Genomic DNA, 19,043 nt, shown 5'->3' with positions numbered 1-19,043 from the left:
ATTGGAGTGGCTAGTGCCCTTTTTAAGAGTCTAGAGCTATTGGAGGGCAACTAACCCCACCCCCCCACGCCCATCATTCCCCCAAACACATCCAATAAAAAATTTTGAGATAGCCATTTTGTTCAGCGTAGTTGATTTCCAGATAGAAAATATGTTTTTTAGGAGGACGCTCTCCCACAACCCTCTGGGCAAGGGTTTTAAGTTATGCCCTGGGGGCATAAAGGTTTTTATAGAAGGCGTTGTCGTTAAAACTTCAAAACAGGCTCATTCGATTGGAAATTCAAAGCGCTAGTGCCCTTTTTAATAGTCGAAATTGATTGGAGGGGAACTAGCCCCCCCCCCCCACGCCCATCATTCCCCCAAATACAACCAATAAAAATTTTGAGATAGCCATTTTGTTCAAAGTAGTTGATTTTCAGATAGAAAATATGTTTTTGAGGAGTGCACTCCCCCCCAACCCTCAGGGCAAGGGTTTTATGTTATGCCCTGGGGGCATTTAAGGTTTTTATAGAAGGCGTTGTCGTAAAAACGTCAAAATAGGCGCATTCAATTAAAAATTCAAGGGACTTATGCCTGTTTAATCGTAGAAAATGAATAGATAAAAATAAGCCCTCCCCCCGACCATTATTTCCCAAACTACCTACAATCCCAAATTTAAAGTAGTCATTTTGTTAAGCATAGCTGATTTCCAAATAGAAAGTTTGACTTTGAATAGGAAACTCTTTCTCAAACCTCGGGGCAAAGTTTTTAAGTTATGGCCTGGGGGCATATAAGGTTTTTATAGAAGGCGTTGTCGTAGAAACTTCATAATAGGCTCATTCGATTGGAAATTCAACGGGATAGAGCCCTTTTTAATAGTCGAATGTGATTGGCGGGAAACTAGCCCCCCCCCCCCCCACCCCGATTATTTCCCTAAAAAACTCCAATATAAGTTTTGAGATAGCCAATTTGTTCAGCGTATTTGATTTCCAGATAGAAAATATGTTTTTGAGGAGGACACTCCCTCAAAACCCTCAGGGCAAGGGTTTTAAGTTATGGCCAGGGGGCATATAAGGTTTTCATAGAAGGAGTTGTCGTAGAAACTTCAAAACAGGCTCATTCGATCGGAAATCAAAGGGCTAGTACCCTTTTTAATAGTCAAAAATGATTGGAGGGCAAGTAGCCCCCCCCCCCACGCCCATGATTCCCCCGAACACATCCAATCAAAATTTTGAGATAGCCATTTTGTTCGACGTAGTTTTAAGTTCTGGAAGTTAGGCCTTTGAGGATGTCACCTCCTCGCAGCCCTCAGGACAAGGTTGTAAGTTATTCCCTGGGGGCTTATAAAGTTTTAATAGAACACGTTGTCGTAGAAACTTCAAAAAGGGCTCATTTGATTAGAAATTGAAAAGGCTGGCGCCCTTTTTGATGGCCGAAAATAATTGCAAGGCAACTAAGAACCCTTTCACGCCCACCATTTCTCCAAATACATCCAATCAAAATTTTGATATATCCATTTTGTTCCACCTAGTTAAATCTCAGAAAATTATACCTTTGAGCAGGACAGTCTTCAGGGCAAGGGTTATAAGTTATGCCCTGGGGGTATATAAGTTTATGTTGAAATCTCTGTTATGGAAGCTTGAAAAAGGGATCATTCAATTCTAAATTCAAAGGGCTAGAGCCTTTTTTAACAGTCGAAAGTGATTAGAGGGCAACTAGCCCCCCGTCTCTCGCCCACCTTTTCCCCAAAGACATCCAATCAAAATTGTTAGACAGTCATTTTATTCAGTGTTTTGCAGTTACTGATATAAATTATCTTTTTGAGGAGGACACTGCCCCATAGCCCTCAGGGCAAGGGTGTTAAGTTATGTCCTGGGGGCATATGAGGCTTTTAATGAGCGTATCGCCGTAGAAATTTCAAAATTGACTCATTTGATTGGAAATTGGAATGGCTAGTGCCCTTTTTAATAGTTGAAAGTGATTGGAAGACACCAAACACCCCTTCCACGCCCACCATTTCCCCAAACATATCCGATCAAAATTTCTTGATTGCTATTTTGGTCCACGAAGATTAAAATTCAGGAAATTATACCTTTGATCAGGACACTTTCACCAGCGTCTTCAGGGAAATGATTTAATGTTATGCCCTGGTGTCTTATAATATTTTTACTCACATGCGCAAATAGTCCTCCTCTCACACCCTCCTGTTCCCCAAACATGGACAATGAAACTTGTGAGATAGCTATTTTGTTCAACGTAGTCGAAATTTCTGGAAATTAGGCCTTTTAGGATAAAAACTCCATCAGAGCTTTCAGTGCAAGGGTTGTAATTTGTGCCTTGGGGGCATAAAAGGTTTATATAGAAAGTTGTTGTAGAAATTTCAAAAGAGGCTCATTTGATTGGAAATTGAAATTGCCCTTTTCAATAGTCGAAAGTGAGTGAAGAGTTATTTACCCCCTCTCACCCTCACCATTTACCCAAACACATCCAATCAAAGCTTAGAGATATTTTGTTCACCGTAGTTGAAAGTTCTGGAAATTATGTATTTAAGGATGACAAACCCCCCAGAGTCCCAAGGGCAAAGGTTGTAAGTTATGCCCAGGTGGCATATAAGGTTTTTAATGAAAGCTTTGTCGCAGAAACTTCAAAAGGGCTCATTTGATTGGAAATTGAGAGGAATAGTGCCCTGTTTAATAGTTGAAAGTGATTGGACGGTAACTAAGCCCCTTCTCACGCCCAGCACTCTCCCACACAAATCCAATCAAAATTTTCAGATATCCATTTTGTTCACCGTAGTAGAAAGTTTTAGAAATTAGGTGTGTGAGGAGGACAACCCCCCCACCTCCTCAGGGCGAGGGTTGTAAGTTATCCCCTGGGGGCATATAAGGTTTTTATTGAAAGCATTGTCGCAGAAACTTCAAAAGGGCTCATTTGATTGGAAATTGAAAGGGCTAGTGCTTTTTTTAATAGTTGAAAGTGATTGGAGAAAGACTGATGCCCCTCTCACGCCCACCATTTTCCCAGACACATCCAATCAAATTTTGAGATAGCCATTTTGTCTAACGTAGTTGAAAGTTCTGGAAACTAGGTCTTAGAGGATGACAACCACCCTCACAGCCCTTAGGCTAAGAGTTATAATTTATGCCCTGGGGTCACATAAGGTGTTTATAGGAAGTGTTGTCGTAGAAACTTGAAAAAGGCTCATTCGATTGGAAATCAAAAGCCCTAGTGCCTTTTTTAATAGTCGGAAGTAATTGGAAGGCTTGACATTTTTATAGTAAAGATCGATGTTGATATAATGTATTATTTTTGTTGTTGTTGTTTAACCAGGGCACTTTGTATCAAAGGAGTTGTCGTAGGAACTTCGAAAAGTGCTCATTCGATTGAAAATAGAAAGGGCTGATGCCCTTTTTAATAGTCGAAAGTGATTAGAGGTAAACTAATCCCCCTACCCCGCCCACCCTCCAATTTGTCTTTAAGTTCAAAAACCAAATATTGTCTTGGGATTATATGAAAACTCATTGTTTTAATACTAATTCCCAATAAAGTGTCTCAGAATTATCCCAAGAACGACAGAGGGAATTACGTTCAAAAGTTTAGAGCGACTTCTCTTATTAAGTTCTAACCAGATCAATATAGCATAAGTGTATCCGAACTGTCAAAGAAAATAAACAGATCTTTTTGCGAATGTTATCAAGTTTTCCATTTCAGGTCAACTAGAGGAGGTATGAAACTAAATTAAACACTACTATTTGTTTCCAGATTTTTAAGAGGGTGTATGTTCTTAAAAATTTCTGAAAATTTTTCTCCAGCATACAATAGCAGGCCAAACTATAAATTCTTAAAAAAACAAAAAGATTTAAAAGTATCATTTTATTTTCCCCTGGAGAGACTACGTCAATACAAAACAAACAGAAATTAATTAAAAAACTTTTTCCGCAAAATAAGTTTTTCAAAGAAAAGTAAAGAACTCCATTAAACAAAAATGAGCAAAAATAAAATAATCTACCAAGCGTGAAACTACCATGGGTGATATTACTGAAGAAGTGACGATAGATGCGAAAAAGCTGAAAATAAAAACGTGTCTGGGATAGATGTAATTATGGCAGGTGTCCCTTCAAGCCTAGATAACCGTGCGGAGTCCTCTCTTAGTGGTCATCTAGAATATCGAAAAATTCCTAAGAGCCTAGACTGGAGGTATATTATTCAATCTCTTCAAGGAGTGTGATGCGCTAAATAGTGATAACGCGAAAGCCATCAACTCAACGTCTGTACCTAGTACGATACTATTCACAGTCTTAGCCAGCCCAAAGAAAGTTACACGGAAACATGTTCACATTTTTTGAACGAGAATTAAAATAAATAACCGAGTCAAAATCAAAACGAGCAGAAATTACCATAAGTTGGGCTCAAAACCCCTATGCCTTCCCAGAACAGAATTTGAACTTTGATGAAAAATATAAATGTTTATACTTTTATAACTTTAATAAATCAAATAATTTTAAGATTTTGATTGTTAAATATCAGTATAAGTAAATTAAACTGACAATGCACATTCATTTGTATTTTTTATGTAAAGTGCAAATTATGTTCTGGCCTTGGGAAAGCATAGGGGTTTTCAGCCCAACTTATGCTAATTTCGGCTCGTTTTGATTTTGGCTCGGTTATTTATTGTAGTTTTTGTTCGTTGTGGGTTTCATTTATTTATCAATGCTGATTTGTTGTAGTTTCACGTATGGTAGATTATTTTATTTAATTTTTGTTCATTTTTTGTTTAATAGAGTTCTTTACTTTTCTTTTAAAAAATTATTTTGTGGAAAAAGTTTTTTTAATTAATTAGGGTAAAACTCAATAAATTTTGGCTTTGTTTTAAGTATATTCTGTAGAAGTAGTGCTGTTCACTTTTATACCTGGTGCTCCCTTCTAGAGGTAAGGGGGCCAGGCTTTCCTATACATGTCAGGCTTCTACTCCTAGAGGGATTCTTTGATATCCTCCAGAAGTTTTTACTCTACCCCCTTGTTTACCAACATTAAATTGCGTGTCTTTTTTATTTTCAAAAACAAATAAAGAATGATTTTGGAGGAAGGAAGGTGAAACTGTATGCATAATAACTCCTATAATTTTAGTTGGATCGAAGGCGTTTGATGTTATTGCTTTTAAAGCCCTATATACCAACCACACTCAACGTTTCAAATATCAAATATAGCTCCTGTTTAATAAGTCAGGTTATATTTTCTGTATTTCTCTGCCTTTGACTTTAATTTTTAATTTTCTAAATGGTTGTTGCAAATTGGTTTCAGCAATTAAAGGTCCTTCTCTCTAATGAAAGTAAAGCACGACATTAAAACTCAAAACGAACAGAAATTATTCCGAATATCAGGAGGCTGCTTTCTCCCTAACCCCCTGCTGTTCATGCTAAAGTTTTATAGTACTTTAAAACAACTTGTCATTCCAATTCAATTGCTGTATTTTAGCAGTTGTTCTTAAAAGTTTATACAAAAAGTCGAAGTTTAGCGTAAAGAGCTGGGGACTAATTAGAAGGCAGCCCATTGTATTCGGAATAGTTTCAGTTTGTTTTTAGAGTTTCAGGTACTATTAGCCCGTGTTGCTCCTTATTACAAGCTCGTTGTAACGAGCTTATCTACGCCACCAGGCATGTGCGCAGGTGTATTTTGTAGTATTATGTATATTTCATAAATAAAATATCTATCTATCTGTCTATTTATCGATCTATCTATCTATCCAGCAGTTTCGCAGAATGGTGGGGAAGTTCATCTCTGAAGGTTGACTTTGGTTTTATTTACCTTGTTTGTATTTGGGCAGTTGCCCAAGAGGCTTGTTGTTTTTTTTTATTTAATTTGCAAACGGTGTTTAATAATTTGTTGTAATTTTTAATGCGCTCAATTATGCCACCAGGCATGTGCGCAGGTGTATTTTGTAGCATTATGTATATTTCATAAATAAAATATCTGTATCTGTAAATATCTATCTGTTGCCAGTAAGTGTTTGAATACTATTTATCTCTGTTTTCAGAATTGACAACGACAGATTAAATCAACTGAACTAAGTAAATCAACTGAGCATATATGCTCTTGAATTGACCTTGAGTCCCAGGAGAATCATTTATAGCCCCTCTTATTTATTGAAAATAAGAATTTATCGAAAAGTACTTCAGCAGCTACTAATGAAAATTTCCGCCGAAGGTGTTTATCTTTTTATTAGCTCCGGAACGTCAACAAAACGGAATGCCTTATGGATTAAACTAAATCTGTATTTAACTACACCTAAATGATTAATATTAAGTTGATTAAACTTATTAAAATAAAGTAGAAATCGACTTTGTAAGGCCAGTGTTTCCAAGGTGGGAAAACCAAAGCTGCTGGTGCTTTGAGTTCACTTTCCAAAAAAGCTTAAAAGACACTATAGTCTCCTTTTTACACGGATTGTAAACTCTAAAAATAACCCATAAGGCTACTAAGTCTAAATAAGACCAGATCAGAAGAAGGTAGGCTATAGTTGGACGCGTTTCAGGTAAAATTTCGCCGAGAAACCTAGCAGCTGAAGGGCTACTTTCGCTTTGCTTCAGCTCAGAAATTACAATTTACTTCAACTGTCTTTGTTTGGTGGGTCTTCTAGAGCTAACAAATCATAGAAGCGCTAATTTGCCCGTGGGTTAGACAGCTGCGCACGCTTTTTTTCCACTCCAGGATTTTCACACTTAGCCCACTTCCAAGAATCTGCTTCTTCGTTTCGGATTTTATCATCTCCCTCTCCCATTCGGGGACGTCGGCTCAAGGATGGTTTGTCAAAAGCGTAATTTTCATCGACCTATCATCTTTTCCTTACAACATGCCGTAGCTTAGTTAGCCTTGTTATTATTATAGCGCATATTGAGCTGCAATTTTAGCACAGTCTACTGTTCGATATGCTATGGTCCAAACAAGTACTTAAAACTGTCTTAATGTCTCTTGTAGACGTCTAACAAATTTTCCTGAACTTTCCGTAGCGCGCGTCTGGTATCCTAATCTGATTTATAAGCTAAGAGGCCCGAAGTGGTGGATAATATTGTCTTTTTACGGCACAAACAAACGGTCTATTGTTGTTGGAACGGTATCAATTTCGTTAGCGAAGAATTACGCTATATATCAAACTCACTAGTCAAAATGGCCCCACTCAAACTACTATTCTTCTTTATCAGCAACCAGTATGTATTTCTTAATTATTGCGATTCCTTTTATGGTCTTTTAAGTACCAAGGTCTTTTTTCCCCCTGGATCCATCTTAGGTCTATTCATACCTGGAAAACTCAATTTTGGCTATTTAAATATTATTAAGTTTCTTGGGAAGCTTCACATTTTCGTTTGTGTTACCAAATTGAACTGTGAAAATACATTATAAAAAATAATTTAATAAATTTGACTTCTTTTTTCGTCTGCGAAAACTCAAACCTGAACAATCTGTTGATATCCTAAGACTACATCTTCAAATGAAAGCTACTCATTCTTAAGCGGTTTGGTTCCATATGTCTTAAGCTATTTTTGCTCGATTTTCACTTCTTTTTTTTTTTAATTGGCACGAGCTACTACCAAAAATTGCATTTCCGCACACGGAGGTTTCTTCCATTAAAAATTGAATTCCGGGATTTTCCTAGTTTTTAAGATAATATGGTTGTTTAAATTTACAATTAGACAAGTCTAACATTAAGGGTTTATTTGCACTGTCCTTAGTGTTTCAATGAATGGTTATCAGGTTAAATAGAAAACGGTTACAGATTAGGTCTCCGGCTACATATTAGACTACTGGGACTTCATTTTCACGTAATACAAAAATCGATTGCTGAATGTGTGGATTAATGGGTCAATACTTAGCCTAGAACTTAGCGTCCTTATTTGCTTAAGATATAAATAGGCTAGTATGAGCCCCCCCCCTTGTTCCAATTGACCTAAAATATTTGCTGTCTAACAAGTTAATTTCAATTACTTGTTTGCCTTTTTTAGGTGTCTTGCGACTATTTACTTTGATCGAATGGACAAAGGAAATAATTGAAAAACTAAAATCAAATTCTTACCGAACCGGAGAGTACAATTTCAATGATCTGATTTTTGAAAAGTAAGTAGTTTCGTTCTCAACAGTTTTATAAATTACTTTTTTTTTCCTTTCTCTTTTTAAATTTTGATCCTGCGCTCTTTACCACTAATTGTTTTATTTAGGTTCGAAGAAATGTTGGTATTTTGTCCTCTCTTTAAGTCTAACCTAAAGAGTATGGAAAACTTATAGGAGTTAAAACTGCGCTGGTGTCAAACAGGAAAATCACCAACACCATCTATTGTTTTGTGACTGTGTTTGATCAATAACGGTTGCGTAACATCTTTTTAGGCAGAATTATTCTGGGGAGTGCAAGGTCAGCAGAATTATGCCCATAGTAGGCCTATCAGTTTAAATTCAATTGGCCTACTTAACCTCCTTAGATTTTTCCAAGCAAGCGTATGGCTACTTTGCGCAGACTACCTAGCTTTAAAATAATTCTTGAAAATAAAACATTCTGATTAATTATTTCTCACCAACAACTTTCAGCATTAATACTGTTGCACTGTTGATTAACTATATTAGATATCTAAAATTATTTGATATTTTCTGCTCTTTTAATAAAATCGCTAGATGCTACGCTGTAATTGGCGCTTGTATTTAAAACTCGTATATACAAACGGTTAATCACCGAAGATTCATGTGTTTTAAGTTTACCATCTCCATGGAGTTTACTACTCTCGATGGTTTAGCCCACATAATGTTTTTCGTGGGAACAATCTGCCAAGCAAGCTGTTCCATCTTGAAATTGCCTTCCATCGACGTAGTTTTTTGTTCAAGATTGAACTATTGTGGAATTTACTTTTCTAAATTATTTCTATCTGCTTTAGTAATTAATTGACAGAGGAGCTAGTTAAGGGAGCTTAGATTGGATCTAGTGATTTATAAATCTGTATGAAAAGGTTTAAATGTGCCTATTACTGTTTTAAGTGGTACAAGTTACCCAGAAAAATAATATAATAACGGTGTGAAAATGAACGCTGAAGAGAGACAGAACGCTAGTTTAGGGGGTCCTGAATGCGTAGAGAGTCAAAATGGATGCTCACCAAAAGAAAGAGGACAGATTTTGTCCTCAACACCAGGATTTTGACCACACTCCGCCGTGTTTTGCTAGTTGTAATTTAGTGCAGAATATCCATTGTTGTGTGGAATGAGAAGCATGAAGTAGAAATTATTGACTCCGAAAAGAGTATAAGAAGATCTCCATACCATAAAAGAAAGAAAACCCGAAAAAATTACGATTCTTTTATTTATTTGTTTTTTATTTCCTTGAATGGAGTTTTTCGTTTAAGAAAATATATTTAATGTATGCTTTTCAATAAAACATTTTTTGATGGCAATTTTGGATTTATTGTGCATGACCCTTTTATTCTGGAAGAATAAAACGTTTTGTTAAGAAAAAACGTATAAGAATAAGACCCTTTTATTCTTGAAGAATAAAACGTTTTGTTAAGAAAAAAAGTATAAGAATAAGACCCTTTTATTCTTGAAGAATAAAACGTTTTGTTAAGAAAAAACGTATAAGAATAAGACCCTTTTATTCTTGAAGAATAAAACGTTTTGTTAAGAAAAACGTATAAGAATAAGACCCTTTTATTCTTGAAGAAGAAGAATAAGAATTCTTGAAGAATTCTTATATTGGAGGTTTAGGGATTTTTAGCCCATCAGATATTGACTCTAGAATATATGCGCAGCTGCTTTTAAGTGCTTGTCAGCGTGGTCTGCCTAGGTCACTGTATATAAATATAATACAGTATGATCATTCCCTATCTCAACCATTATACAAAGCTGGACCGAGATGCAAGTGCTCCGGAGAACATTTAAACAAGTATAAACATAAGCGACATTCGATTTATTCACCGGTAGACAAGTCAAATTTTTCTTGAAAGCGAAACTTGGCTTCACCTTTGTAACACTAAATTTTAAGGAATCTAATTTTAAATTTGTTTATTCCAATACATGTATAAAAATCGGTAATTAGTTGTGCAATGTTATTATTAGATGTTTTTAGGAATTACAGTAAGTTTTGAAGTCTCGAGTTGGTTTCAAAGACATTTTGAGAAAGTTTCTGCGAAAATACGCGTTCCAGGGTAATATACACTGGACTGCTGATGGCAGATTAAATGGGAGGAACTGTTTGTATGCGCCGAGGATGTAGTAGCCAAAAATACTAAGCCGTGATCTTACTGTTATATTATTTAGATACAGGGATTTAGGTCTATTGTTATAACGCTTAGAGGTCTGTACAGCAAATTAAAAGTAAAGATAACATTTTCCGGGTCACCTTCTATGACTATTGAGGCCTGCAGTATTGATTCCTGTTTGTAAAGACAGTAGGCAGGGAGCTATTAGCTCCCCTTCTGTATATTATAATAGTATTGTTGAGCCATAGCAGGCTGTATTTCAGAGTATGTGTTTCGTGGAATATATATTACGCTATTGAACTATGCTGAGGATATCCTGAGTCCTAGTAGGTCATTTTCCCGAGTTGAGAAATTTTTTTTCTCTACTGGCAATTGCGTATCATAAGATTGATCTTTCGTTTAGTGAAAGTAAAAGTGAAATGCTTGTGCTTGGCCCTTTTCAAAACAGCCGTCTACCGTTTCTGTTCAGCTCGGTAATCAGGTTTGAACCATTTCTAACACTATTACTTGTCTTGGCCTTCCAATTGCGTCAAATCTCAAATTGATTCGTTTGGCTCGTATTCAGCATTTTGCTGGAAAGCCCGCCGTACTTACGGACTCCTGGTTGATACTTGATAGTAACTTGTTATTTAACCGTTTTTCACTTTTTTTGCCCCCTCTATGCATCTTATGTTGATTCGTACCTGAAAATTGCCGTTTTCTAAGATTATCGTTTGGTTGGTAGTAGAATGCTTCGTCTGGATTTACGTACGGCCATAGCAATTCCCATGTTATTTGCGTACAGCACGTTCCATGGCACCTTTCCATGGCAGATTACCAGACTAGTTATTTGGCAGTGTATAATGTGGTCAAGCATGTTTTGAGAGTTTGGTCGTAATATAACAATTTAAAGCAAACAGGTTTTTTTCTGTCTTTGTTGTCAATTGCACAATGAATGTACGTCATGAGTTCACGTGTACATTCTTAAAAAAACTGGTACATTTAAAAAGGGGTAATGAGATTTGCGAATTGGAGTGTAGGATTCGCGAATTTGATCCTATTAAGGTGGAAAAAAAAAGAAAAGCGTTTAGCATTTGCAAATACTTCAATGTGTTGTCAATTTAAAATAGTTTAGAAATAAAAAAAATTAACAAGAAATGACTGAAAAGTGTTTTGGGGGAGATGGGGTGATTGTGTACTGTATAATACGCATGTGATGTTTGCACAGTGTTGTCAATTTAAAATAGTTTAACGTTCCCTTCGTTCCCCCATTTCTGAGGGCAGCGGAGGGGGGGTCAATTTTGGAGGGAAAACCAAAAATGCTCAGAATTGAAAATAAACGGGATCTGCCTCAAGGGGAAGGCTCAGAGGCCCTTCGTGCCCCCATTTCTGAGGGCAGGGGGCGGGGGGGGTCAATTTTGGAGGGAAAACCAAAAATACTCAGAATCGATAATAAACGGGATCTGACTCAAGGGGAAGGCTCAGAGGCCCTTCGTTCCCCCATTTCTGAGGGCCGGGGAGGGGGGGGGGTCAATTTTGGAGGTAAAACCAAAAATACTCACAAACGAAAATAAACGGGATCTGCCTCAAGGGCAAGGCTCAGAGGCCCATCGTTCCCCCATTTCTGAGGGCATGGGAGGGGGGGGGGGTCAATTTTGGAGGGAAAAATAAAAATACTCAGAATCTAAAATAAAGGGGATGTGCCTGACGGGGAAGGCACAGAGGCCCTTCCTCCCCCCAGTTCAGAGGGCAGGGGCGGGGGGATCAAGTTTGGAGGGGAAATCAAAAATACTCAGAATCGAAAATAAGCGGGATATGCCTCAAGGGGAAGGCTCAGAGGCCCCTCCTTCCTCTATTTCTGAGGGTAGGGGAGGGGGGGTCAATTTTGGAGGGAAAACCAAAAATACTCAGAATCGAAAATAAATGGGATCTGCCTGAAGGGCAAGGCTCAGAGGCCCCTCCTTCCTCCATTTCTGAGGGCAGGGGAGGGGCGGAGGTCAATTTTGGAGAGAAAACATAAAATACTCAGAATCGAAAATAAATGGGATCTGCCTCAAGGGCAAGGCTCAGAGGCCCCTCCTTCCTCCATTTCCGAGGGCAGGGGAGGGGGGTCAATTTTGGAGGGAAAACCAAAAATACTCAGAATAGAAAATAAACGGGATCTGTCTCAAGGGGAAGGCTCAGAGGCCCTTCGTTCCCCCATTTCTGAGAGCAGGGGAGGGTGGATTTCTTTCGTTGAAATGCAAGAGTTGGAATATTTCAGTAGTGTTTTGTTGTGCTTTACCTTATCACAGTTAGATTCTATTAATTCTTAAAAGTTCCTTTTCGATTTCGTCCTTTAAATAAAAGAGTTTGAACATTTCATTAGTGTCTTGTCGGTGTTTTACTTTTAATAGATAAATTATAATGATTTTTAAAAGATCATTTTGTTCTTAATCCATTTAAATGCACGAATTGGAATGTTTAATTAGTGAATTTTTGCGCTTTACCTTGTCACAGTTACATTCTCTTAATTTTTCGAATTTCTGTCGTGAAATGCAAGAGTTGGAATATTTCAGTAGTGTTTTGTTGTGCTTTACCTTGTCACAGTTACATTCTGTTGATTTTCATAGTTCATTTTGAATTTATTTCATTGAAATGCAAGAGTTGGAATATTTCAGTAGTGTTTTGTTTTGCTTTACCTTGTCACAGTTACATTCTCTTGATTTTTCAAAGTTCATTTTGACTTTCTGTGTGAAATGCAAGAGATGGAATATTTCAGTAGTGTCTTGTCTTGGTTTACCTTGTCACAGCTACATTCTCATGATTTTTCAAAGTTCATTTTGGATTTATTTCATTGAAATGCAAGAGTTGGAATATTTCAGTAGTGACTTGTTGTGCTTTACCTTGTCACAGTTACATTCTCTTGATTTTTTGAAGTTCATTTTGAATTTCTGTCGTGAAATGCAAGAGTTGGAATATTTCAGTAGTGTTTTGTTGTTCTTTACCTTGTCACAGTTACATTCTGTTGATTTTCATAGTTCATTTTGAATTTCTTTCATTGAAATGCAAGAGTTGGAATATTTCAGTAGTGTTTTGTTGTGCTTTACCTTGTCACAATTACATTCTCTTGATTTTTCAAAGTTCATTTTGGATTTCTTCCTTGAAATGCAAGAGTTGGAATATTTCAGTAGTGTCTTGTCGTGGTTTACCTTGTCACAGCTACATTCTCATGATTTTTCAAAGTTCATTTAGGATTTCTTTCGTTGAAATGCAAGAGTTGGAATATTTCATTAGTGACTTGTTGTGCTTAACCTTGTCACAGTAACATTCTATTGATTTTTCGAAGTTCATTTTGAATTTCTGTCGTGAAATGCAAGAGTTGGAATATTTCAGTAGTGTGTTCTTGTGCTTTACCTTGTCACAGTTACATTCTGTTGATTTTCAAAGTTCATTTTGAATTTATGTCGTGAAATGCAAGAATTGGAATATTTCAGTAGTGTTTTGTCGTGGTTTACCTAGTCACAGTTACATTCTCTTGATTTTTCAAAGTTCATTTTGAATTTCTTTCGTGAAATGCAAGAGTTGGAATGCTTTGGTAGTGTTTTGTCGTGGTTTACCTTGTCACAGTTTCATTCTCTTGATTTTTCAAAGTTCATTTTGGATTTCTTTCCTTGAAATGCAAGAGTTGGAATATTTCAGTAGTGTTTTGTTGTGCTTTAGCTTGTCACAGTTACATTCGGTTGATTTTCATAGTTCATTTTGAATTTCTTTCATTGAAATGCAAGAGTTGGAATATTTCAGTAGTGTTTTGTTGTGCTTTACCTTGTCACAGTTACATTCTCTTAATTTTTCAAAGTTCATTTTGAATTTCTTTCGTGAAATGCAAGAATTGGAATATTTCAGTAGTGTCTTATCGTTGTTTACCTTGTCACAGCTACATTCTCATGATTTTTCAAAGTTCATTTTGGATTTCTTTCGTTGAAATGCAAGAGTTGGATTATTTCAGTAGTGACTTGTTGTGCTTTACCTTGTCACAGTTACATTCTCTTGATTTTTCGAAGTTCATTTTGAATTTGTATCGTGAAATGCAAGAGTTGGAATATTTCAGTAGTGTTTTGTTGTGCTTTACCTTGTCACAGTTACATTCTGTTGATGTTCATAGTTCATTTTGAATTTCTTTCATTGAAATGCAAGGGTTGGAATATTTCAGTAGTGTGTTGTTGTGCTTTACCTTGTCACAGTTACATTCTCTTAATTTTTCAAAGTTCATTTTGAATTTCTATCGTGAAATGCAAGAATTTGAATATTTCAGTAGTGTCTTGTCGTGGTTTACCTTGTCACAGCTACATTCTCATGATTTTTCAAAGTTCATTTAGGATTTCTTTCGTTGAAATGCAAGAGTTGGAATATTTCAGTAGTGACTTGTTGTGCTTTACCTTATCACAGTTACATTCTCTTAATTTTTCGAAGTTCATTTTTAATTTCTGTCGTGAAATGCAAGAGTTGGAATATTTCAGTAGTGTTTTCTTGTGCTTTACCTTGTCAAAGTTACATTCTGTTGATTTTCATAGTTCATTTTGAATTTCTTTCGTGAAATGCAAGAATTGGAATATTTCAGTAGTGTTTTGTCGTGGTTTACCTTGTCACAGTTACATTCTCTTGATTTTTCAAAGTTTATTTTGAATTTCTTTCGTGAAATGCAAGAGTTGGAATGCTTTGGTAGTGTTTTGTCGTGGTTTACCTTGTCACAGTTTCATTCTCTTGATTTTTCAAAGTTCATTTTGGATTTCTTTCATTGAAATGCAAGAGTTGGAATATTTCAGTAGTGTTTTGTTGTGCTTTAGCTTGTCACAGTTACATTCTGTTGATTTTAATAGTTCATTTTGAATTTCTTTCATTGAAATGCAAGAGTTGGAATATTTCAGTTGTGTTTTGTTGTGCTTTACCTTGTCACAGTTACATTCTCTTAATTTTTCAAAGTTCATTTTGAATTTCTTTCGTGAAATGCAAGAATTGGAATATTTCAGTAGTGTCTTATCGTTGTTTACCTTGTCACAGCTACATTCTCATGATTTTTCAAAGTTCATTTTGGATTTCTTTCGTTGAAATGCAAGAGTTGGATTATTTCAGTAGTGACTTGTTGTGCTTTACCTTGTCACAGTTACATTCTCTTGATTTTTCGAAGTTCATTTTGAATTTGTATCGTGAAATGCAAGAGTTGGAATATTTCAGTAGTGTTTTGTTGTGCTTTACCTTGTCACAGTTACATTCTGTTGATGTTCATAGTTCATTTTGAATTTCTTTCATTGAAATGCAAGGGTTGGAATATTTCAGTAGTGTTTTGTTGTGCTTTACCTTGTCACAGTTACATTCTCTTAATTTTTCAAAGTTCATTTTGAATTTCTATCGTGAAATGCAAGAATTGGAATATTTCAGTAGTGTCTTGTCGTGGTTTACCTTGTCACAGCTACATTCTCATGATTTTTCAAAGTTCATTTCGGATTTCTTTCGTTGAAATGCAAGAGTTGGAATATTTCAGTAGTGACTTGTTGTGCTTTACCTTATCACAGTTACATTCTCTTAATTTTTCGAAGTTCATTTTGAATTTCTGTCGTGAAATGCAAGAGTTGGAATATTTCAGTAGTGTTTTCTTGTGCTTTACCTTGTCAAAGTTACATTCTGTTGATTGTCATAGTTCATTTTGAATTTCTTTCGTGAAATGCAAGAATTGGAATATTTCAGTAGTGTTTTGTCGTGGTTTACCAAGTCACAGTTACATTCTCTTGATTTTTCAAAGTTCATTTTGAATTTCTTTCGTGAAATGCAAGAGTTGGAATTCTTTGGTAGTGTTTTGTCGTGGTTTACCTTGTCACAGTTACATTCTCTTGATTTTTCAAAGTTCATTTTGGATTTCTTTCCTTGAAATTCAAGAGTTGGAATATTTCAGTAGTTTTTTGTTGTGCATTACCTTGTCACAGTTACATTCTCTTAATTTTCATAGTTCATTTTGAATTTCTTTCATTGAAATGAAAGAGTTGGAATATTTCAGTAGTGTTTTGTTGTGCTTTACCTTATCATAGTTACATTCTCTTAATTTTTCAAAGTTCATTTTGAATTTCTTTCGTGAAATGCAAGAATTGTAATATTTTAGTAGTGTCTTATCGTTGTTTACCTTGTCACAGCTACATTCTCATGATTTTTCAAAGTTCATTTTGGATTTCTTTCGTTGAAATGCAAGAGTTGGATTATTTCAGTAGTGACTTGTTGTGCTTTACCTTGTCACAGTTACATTTTCTTGATTTTTCGAAGTTCATTTTGAATTTGTATCGTGAAATACAAGAGTTGGAATATTTCAGTAGTGTTTTGTTGTGCTTTACCTTGTCACAGTTATATTCTGTTGATGTTCATAGTTCATTTTGAATTTCTTTCATTGAAATGCAAGGGTTGGAATATTTCAGTAGTGTTTTGTTGTGCTTTACCTTGTCACAGTTACATTCTCTTAATTTTTCAAAGTTCATTTTGAATTTCTATCGTGAAATGCAAGATTTTGAATATTTCAGTAGTGTCTTGTCGTGGTTTACCTTGTCAAAGCTACATTCTTATGATTTTTCAAAGTTTATTTCGGATTTCTTTCGTTGAAATGCAAGAGTTGGAATATTTCAGTAGTGACTTGTTGTGCTTTACCTTGTCACAGTTACATTCTCTTTATTTTTCGAAGTTCAATTTAAATTTATGTCGAGAATTGTAAGGGTTGGAATATTTCAGTAGTGTTTTGTTGTGCTTTACCTTGTCACAGTTACATTCTGTTGATTTTCATAGTTCATTTTGAATTTCTTTCATTGAAATGCAAGAGTTGGAATATTTCAGTAGTGTTTTGTTGTGCTTTACCTTGTCACAGTCACATTCTCTTAATTTTTCAAAGTTCATTTTGAATTTCTTTCGTGAAATGCAAGAATTGAAATATTTCAGTAGTGTCTTGTCGTGGTTTACCTTGTCACAGCGACATTCTCATGATTTTTCAAAGTTCATTTCGGATTTCTTTCGTTGAAATGCAAGAGTTGGAATATTTCAGTAGTGACTTGGTGTGCTTTACCTTGTCACAGTTACATTCTCTTGATTTTTCGAAGTTCATTTTGAATTTCTGTCGTGAAATAAAAGAGTTGGAATATTTCTGTAGTGTTTTGTTGTGCTTTACCTTGTCACAGTTACATTCTGTTGATTTTCATAGTTCATTTTGAATTTCTTTCATTGAAATGCAAGAGTTGGAATATTTCAGTAATGTTTTGTTGTGCTTTACTTTGTCAAAGTTACATTCTCTTAATTTTTCAAAGTTCATTTTGAATTTCTTTCGTGAAATTTAAGAATTGGAATATCGTTTCTTCAACTAAAAGTAAGGAGCAACATCAAAACTTAAAAACGGACAGAAAATAGAGGCTGTTTCCAAAAGATTTAGGATTCATTAACTTTAGTGTTGACAGTCAAAAGCTATGAGTTTGAGAAAACATCTATTGTCAGACACACTATTTCCGTAAAATCTGAGCTATTAAGCTTTTTTGACCGTAAACTCTAGTTTTTTGTAAGAAAATTATGGAAAATACAATTCTCTGGTTCAAATGTGAAACTTAAGTCTATTTTTGGATCGAAAAATAAATCTATTTCCTTAAAATCTGAGCTAATAAGGGTTTCTTGACCGTAAACTCTAGTTTCTTGTAAGAAAATTATGGAAAATACAATTCTCTAATTCAAATGTGAAACTTAAGTCCAGTTTTGGATACTCATAATGATGAGGACTGATGGTTCTAATTCAATAATTTTTTTTTCATAAAACAAACTATTTTTTTTAACTTAGAAATTATTCAACTTTATTTATTTTTTATCTTTTTCTTTTGTGGATATCTTAAAATGATAAAATATCTCTTGAATTCACCTCTTGGATACACAATATAGAAAAAAAAAATGTAATTTCCAGACTTCATTTGCATGCAAGAGATACCTAGAGTTCTATGACTCCTCCCCGCAATGAATTCTAAGGGTTTTATGACTCCTCCCCAAAATGAATTCAGATGCTTTTAGGACTCATCCCCCTTAGCCATAACTCCATTCGACCTTGAGTGAAGGTATAAAAGTTTGATGATGTATTTCTCTTCTTAACAAGTACATTAATACCTTCCAAGATGATAGAACTCTATGACACAGAATTTATCGATTTGAAAAAACCATCTTTTGGTGTTATATTTGAATGTGTATTTTTATTATTGTCATTGGAACTCGAAGAAATTGACTGTTATCATTGGATAGTGAACTACAACATGTATGAGTATGATAAAAGCTTGTGGAGTACTACATTACATCGTATAAACAGACTGCAATTCTACGATAGAGTGATTACGCCATTCCAAAATAGTAGCCAGGAACTTAGAAATGTTCAGGAGAAAGTCAGTGATATTTGCAGCTTTTTCGGCGTTGACGCACTCTACGTAAAGGGTAATGTACCTACAGATAAAGTTTTAATTCAAAAGTGTGACCCTAGGATTCCACTTTTCAATCTAGAAGAATTTAAGTGTCCTAAATTTGAAGGGGTTTATCATCGTCCTGAAGACGAGGTCAGGTTCTTCGCGCACTGGATACCTAAGGTCATACCTGATCGTGGTAAATGCATTTGACATGGTAAAAACTATTCCATATCATGGGACCATCGTTTCTGGATGTTTAAGAGTGAACGTGTGTATGACTATGTGTCATAATATAATTTTGTATTAATATTCTATATAGCATTATTTCATTAAAAATATATTATGTATTACATTGTTATATTTTCATTATTTTTAGAGTAAGCTAGCATATCAACAGTTTAGAATGTATATTAAAACATCG

The 19,043-nt window shown here is 35.3% G+C and overlaps 1 protein-coding gene across 3 annotated transcripts in view; it reads left to right on the top strand.

Annotated features, from left to right (window-relative positions):
• Positions 1-19,043, top strand: part of LeuRS (Leucyl-tRNA synthetase) — a 283,085-nt gene that overhangs the window by 117,391 nt on the left and 146,651 nt on the right. For all 3 annotated transcript variants that reach the window (XM_089098621.1, XM_089098630.1, XM_089098613.1), the window contains exon 14: positions 7,977-8,088. In XM_089098621.1, the coding sequence (XP_088954747.1) occupies positions 7,977-8,088 (112 nt within the window). The remainder of the gene's footprint in view (positions 1-7,976; positions 8,089-19,043) is intronic.

Source organism: Artemia sp. Qi Xiang Cuo, chromosome 2, assembly GCF_049724085.1.
Source record: "Artemia sp. Qi Xiang Cuo chromosome 2, ASM4972408v1, whole genome shotgun sequence".
NCBI classification, from domain to species: domain Eukaryota; kingdom Metazoa; phylum Arthropoda; class Branchiopoda; order Anostraca; family Artemiidae; genus Artemia; species Artemia sp. Qi Xiang Cuo.
The sequence above is the reverse complement of the archived record's forward strand: the minus strand, read 5'-3'. Positions and strand labels throughout refer to the sequence as shown.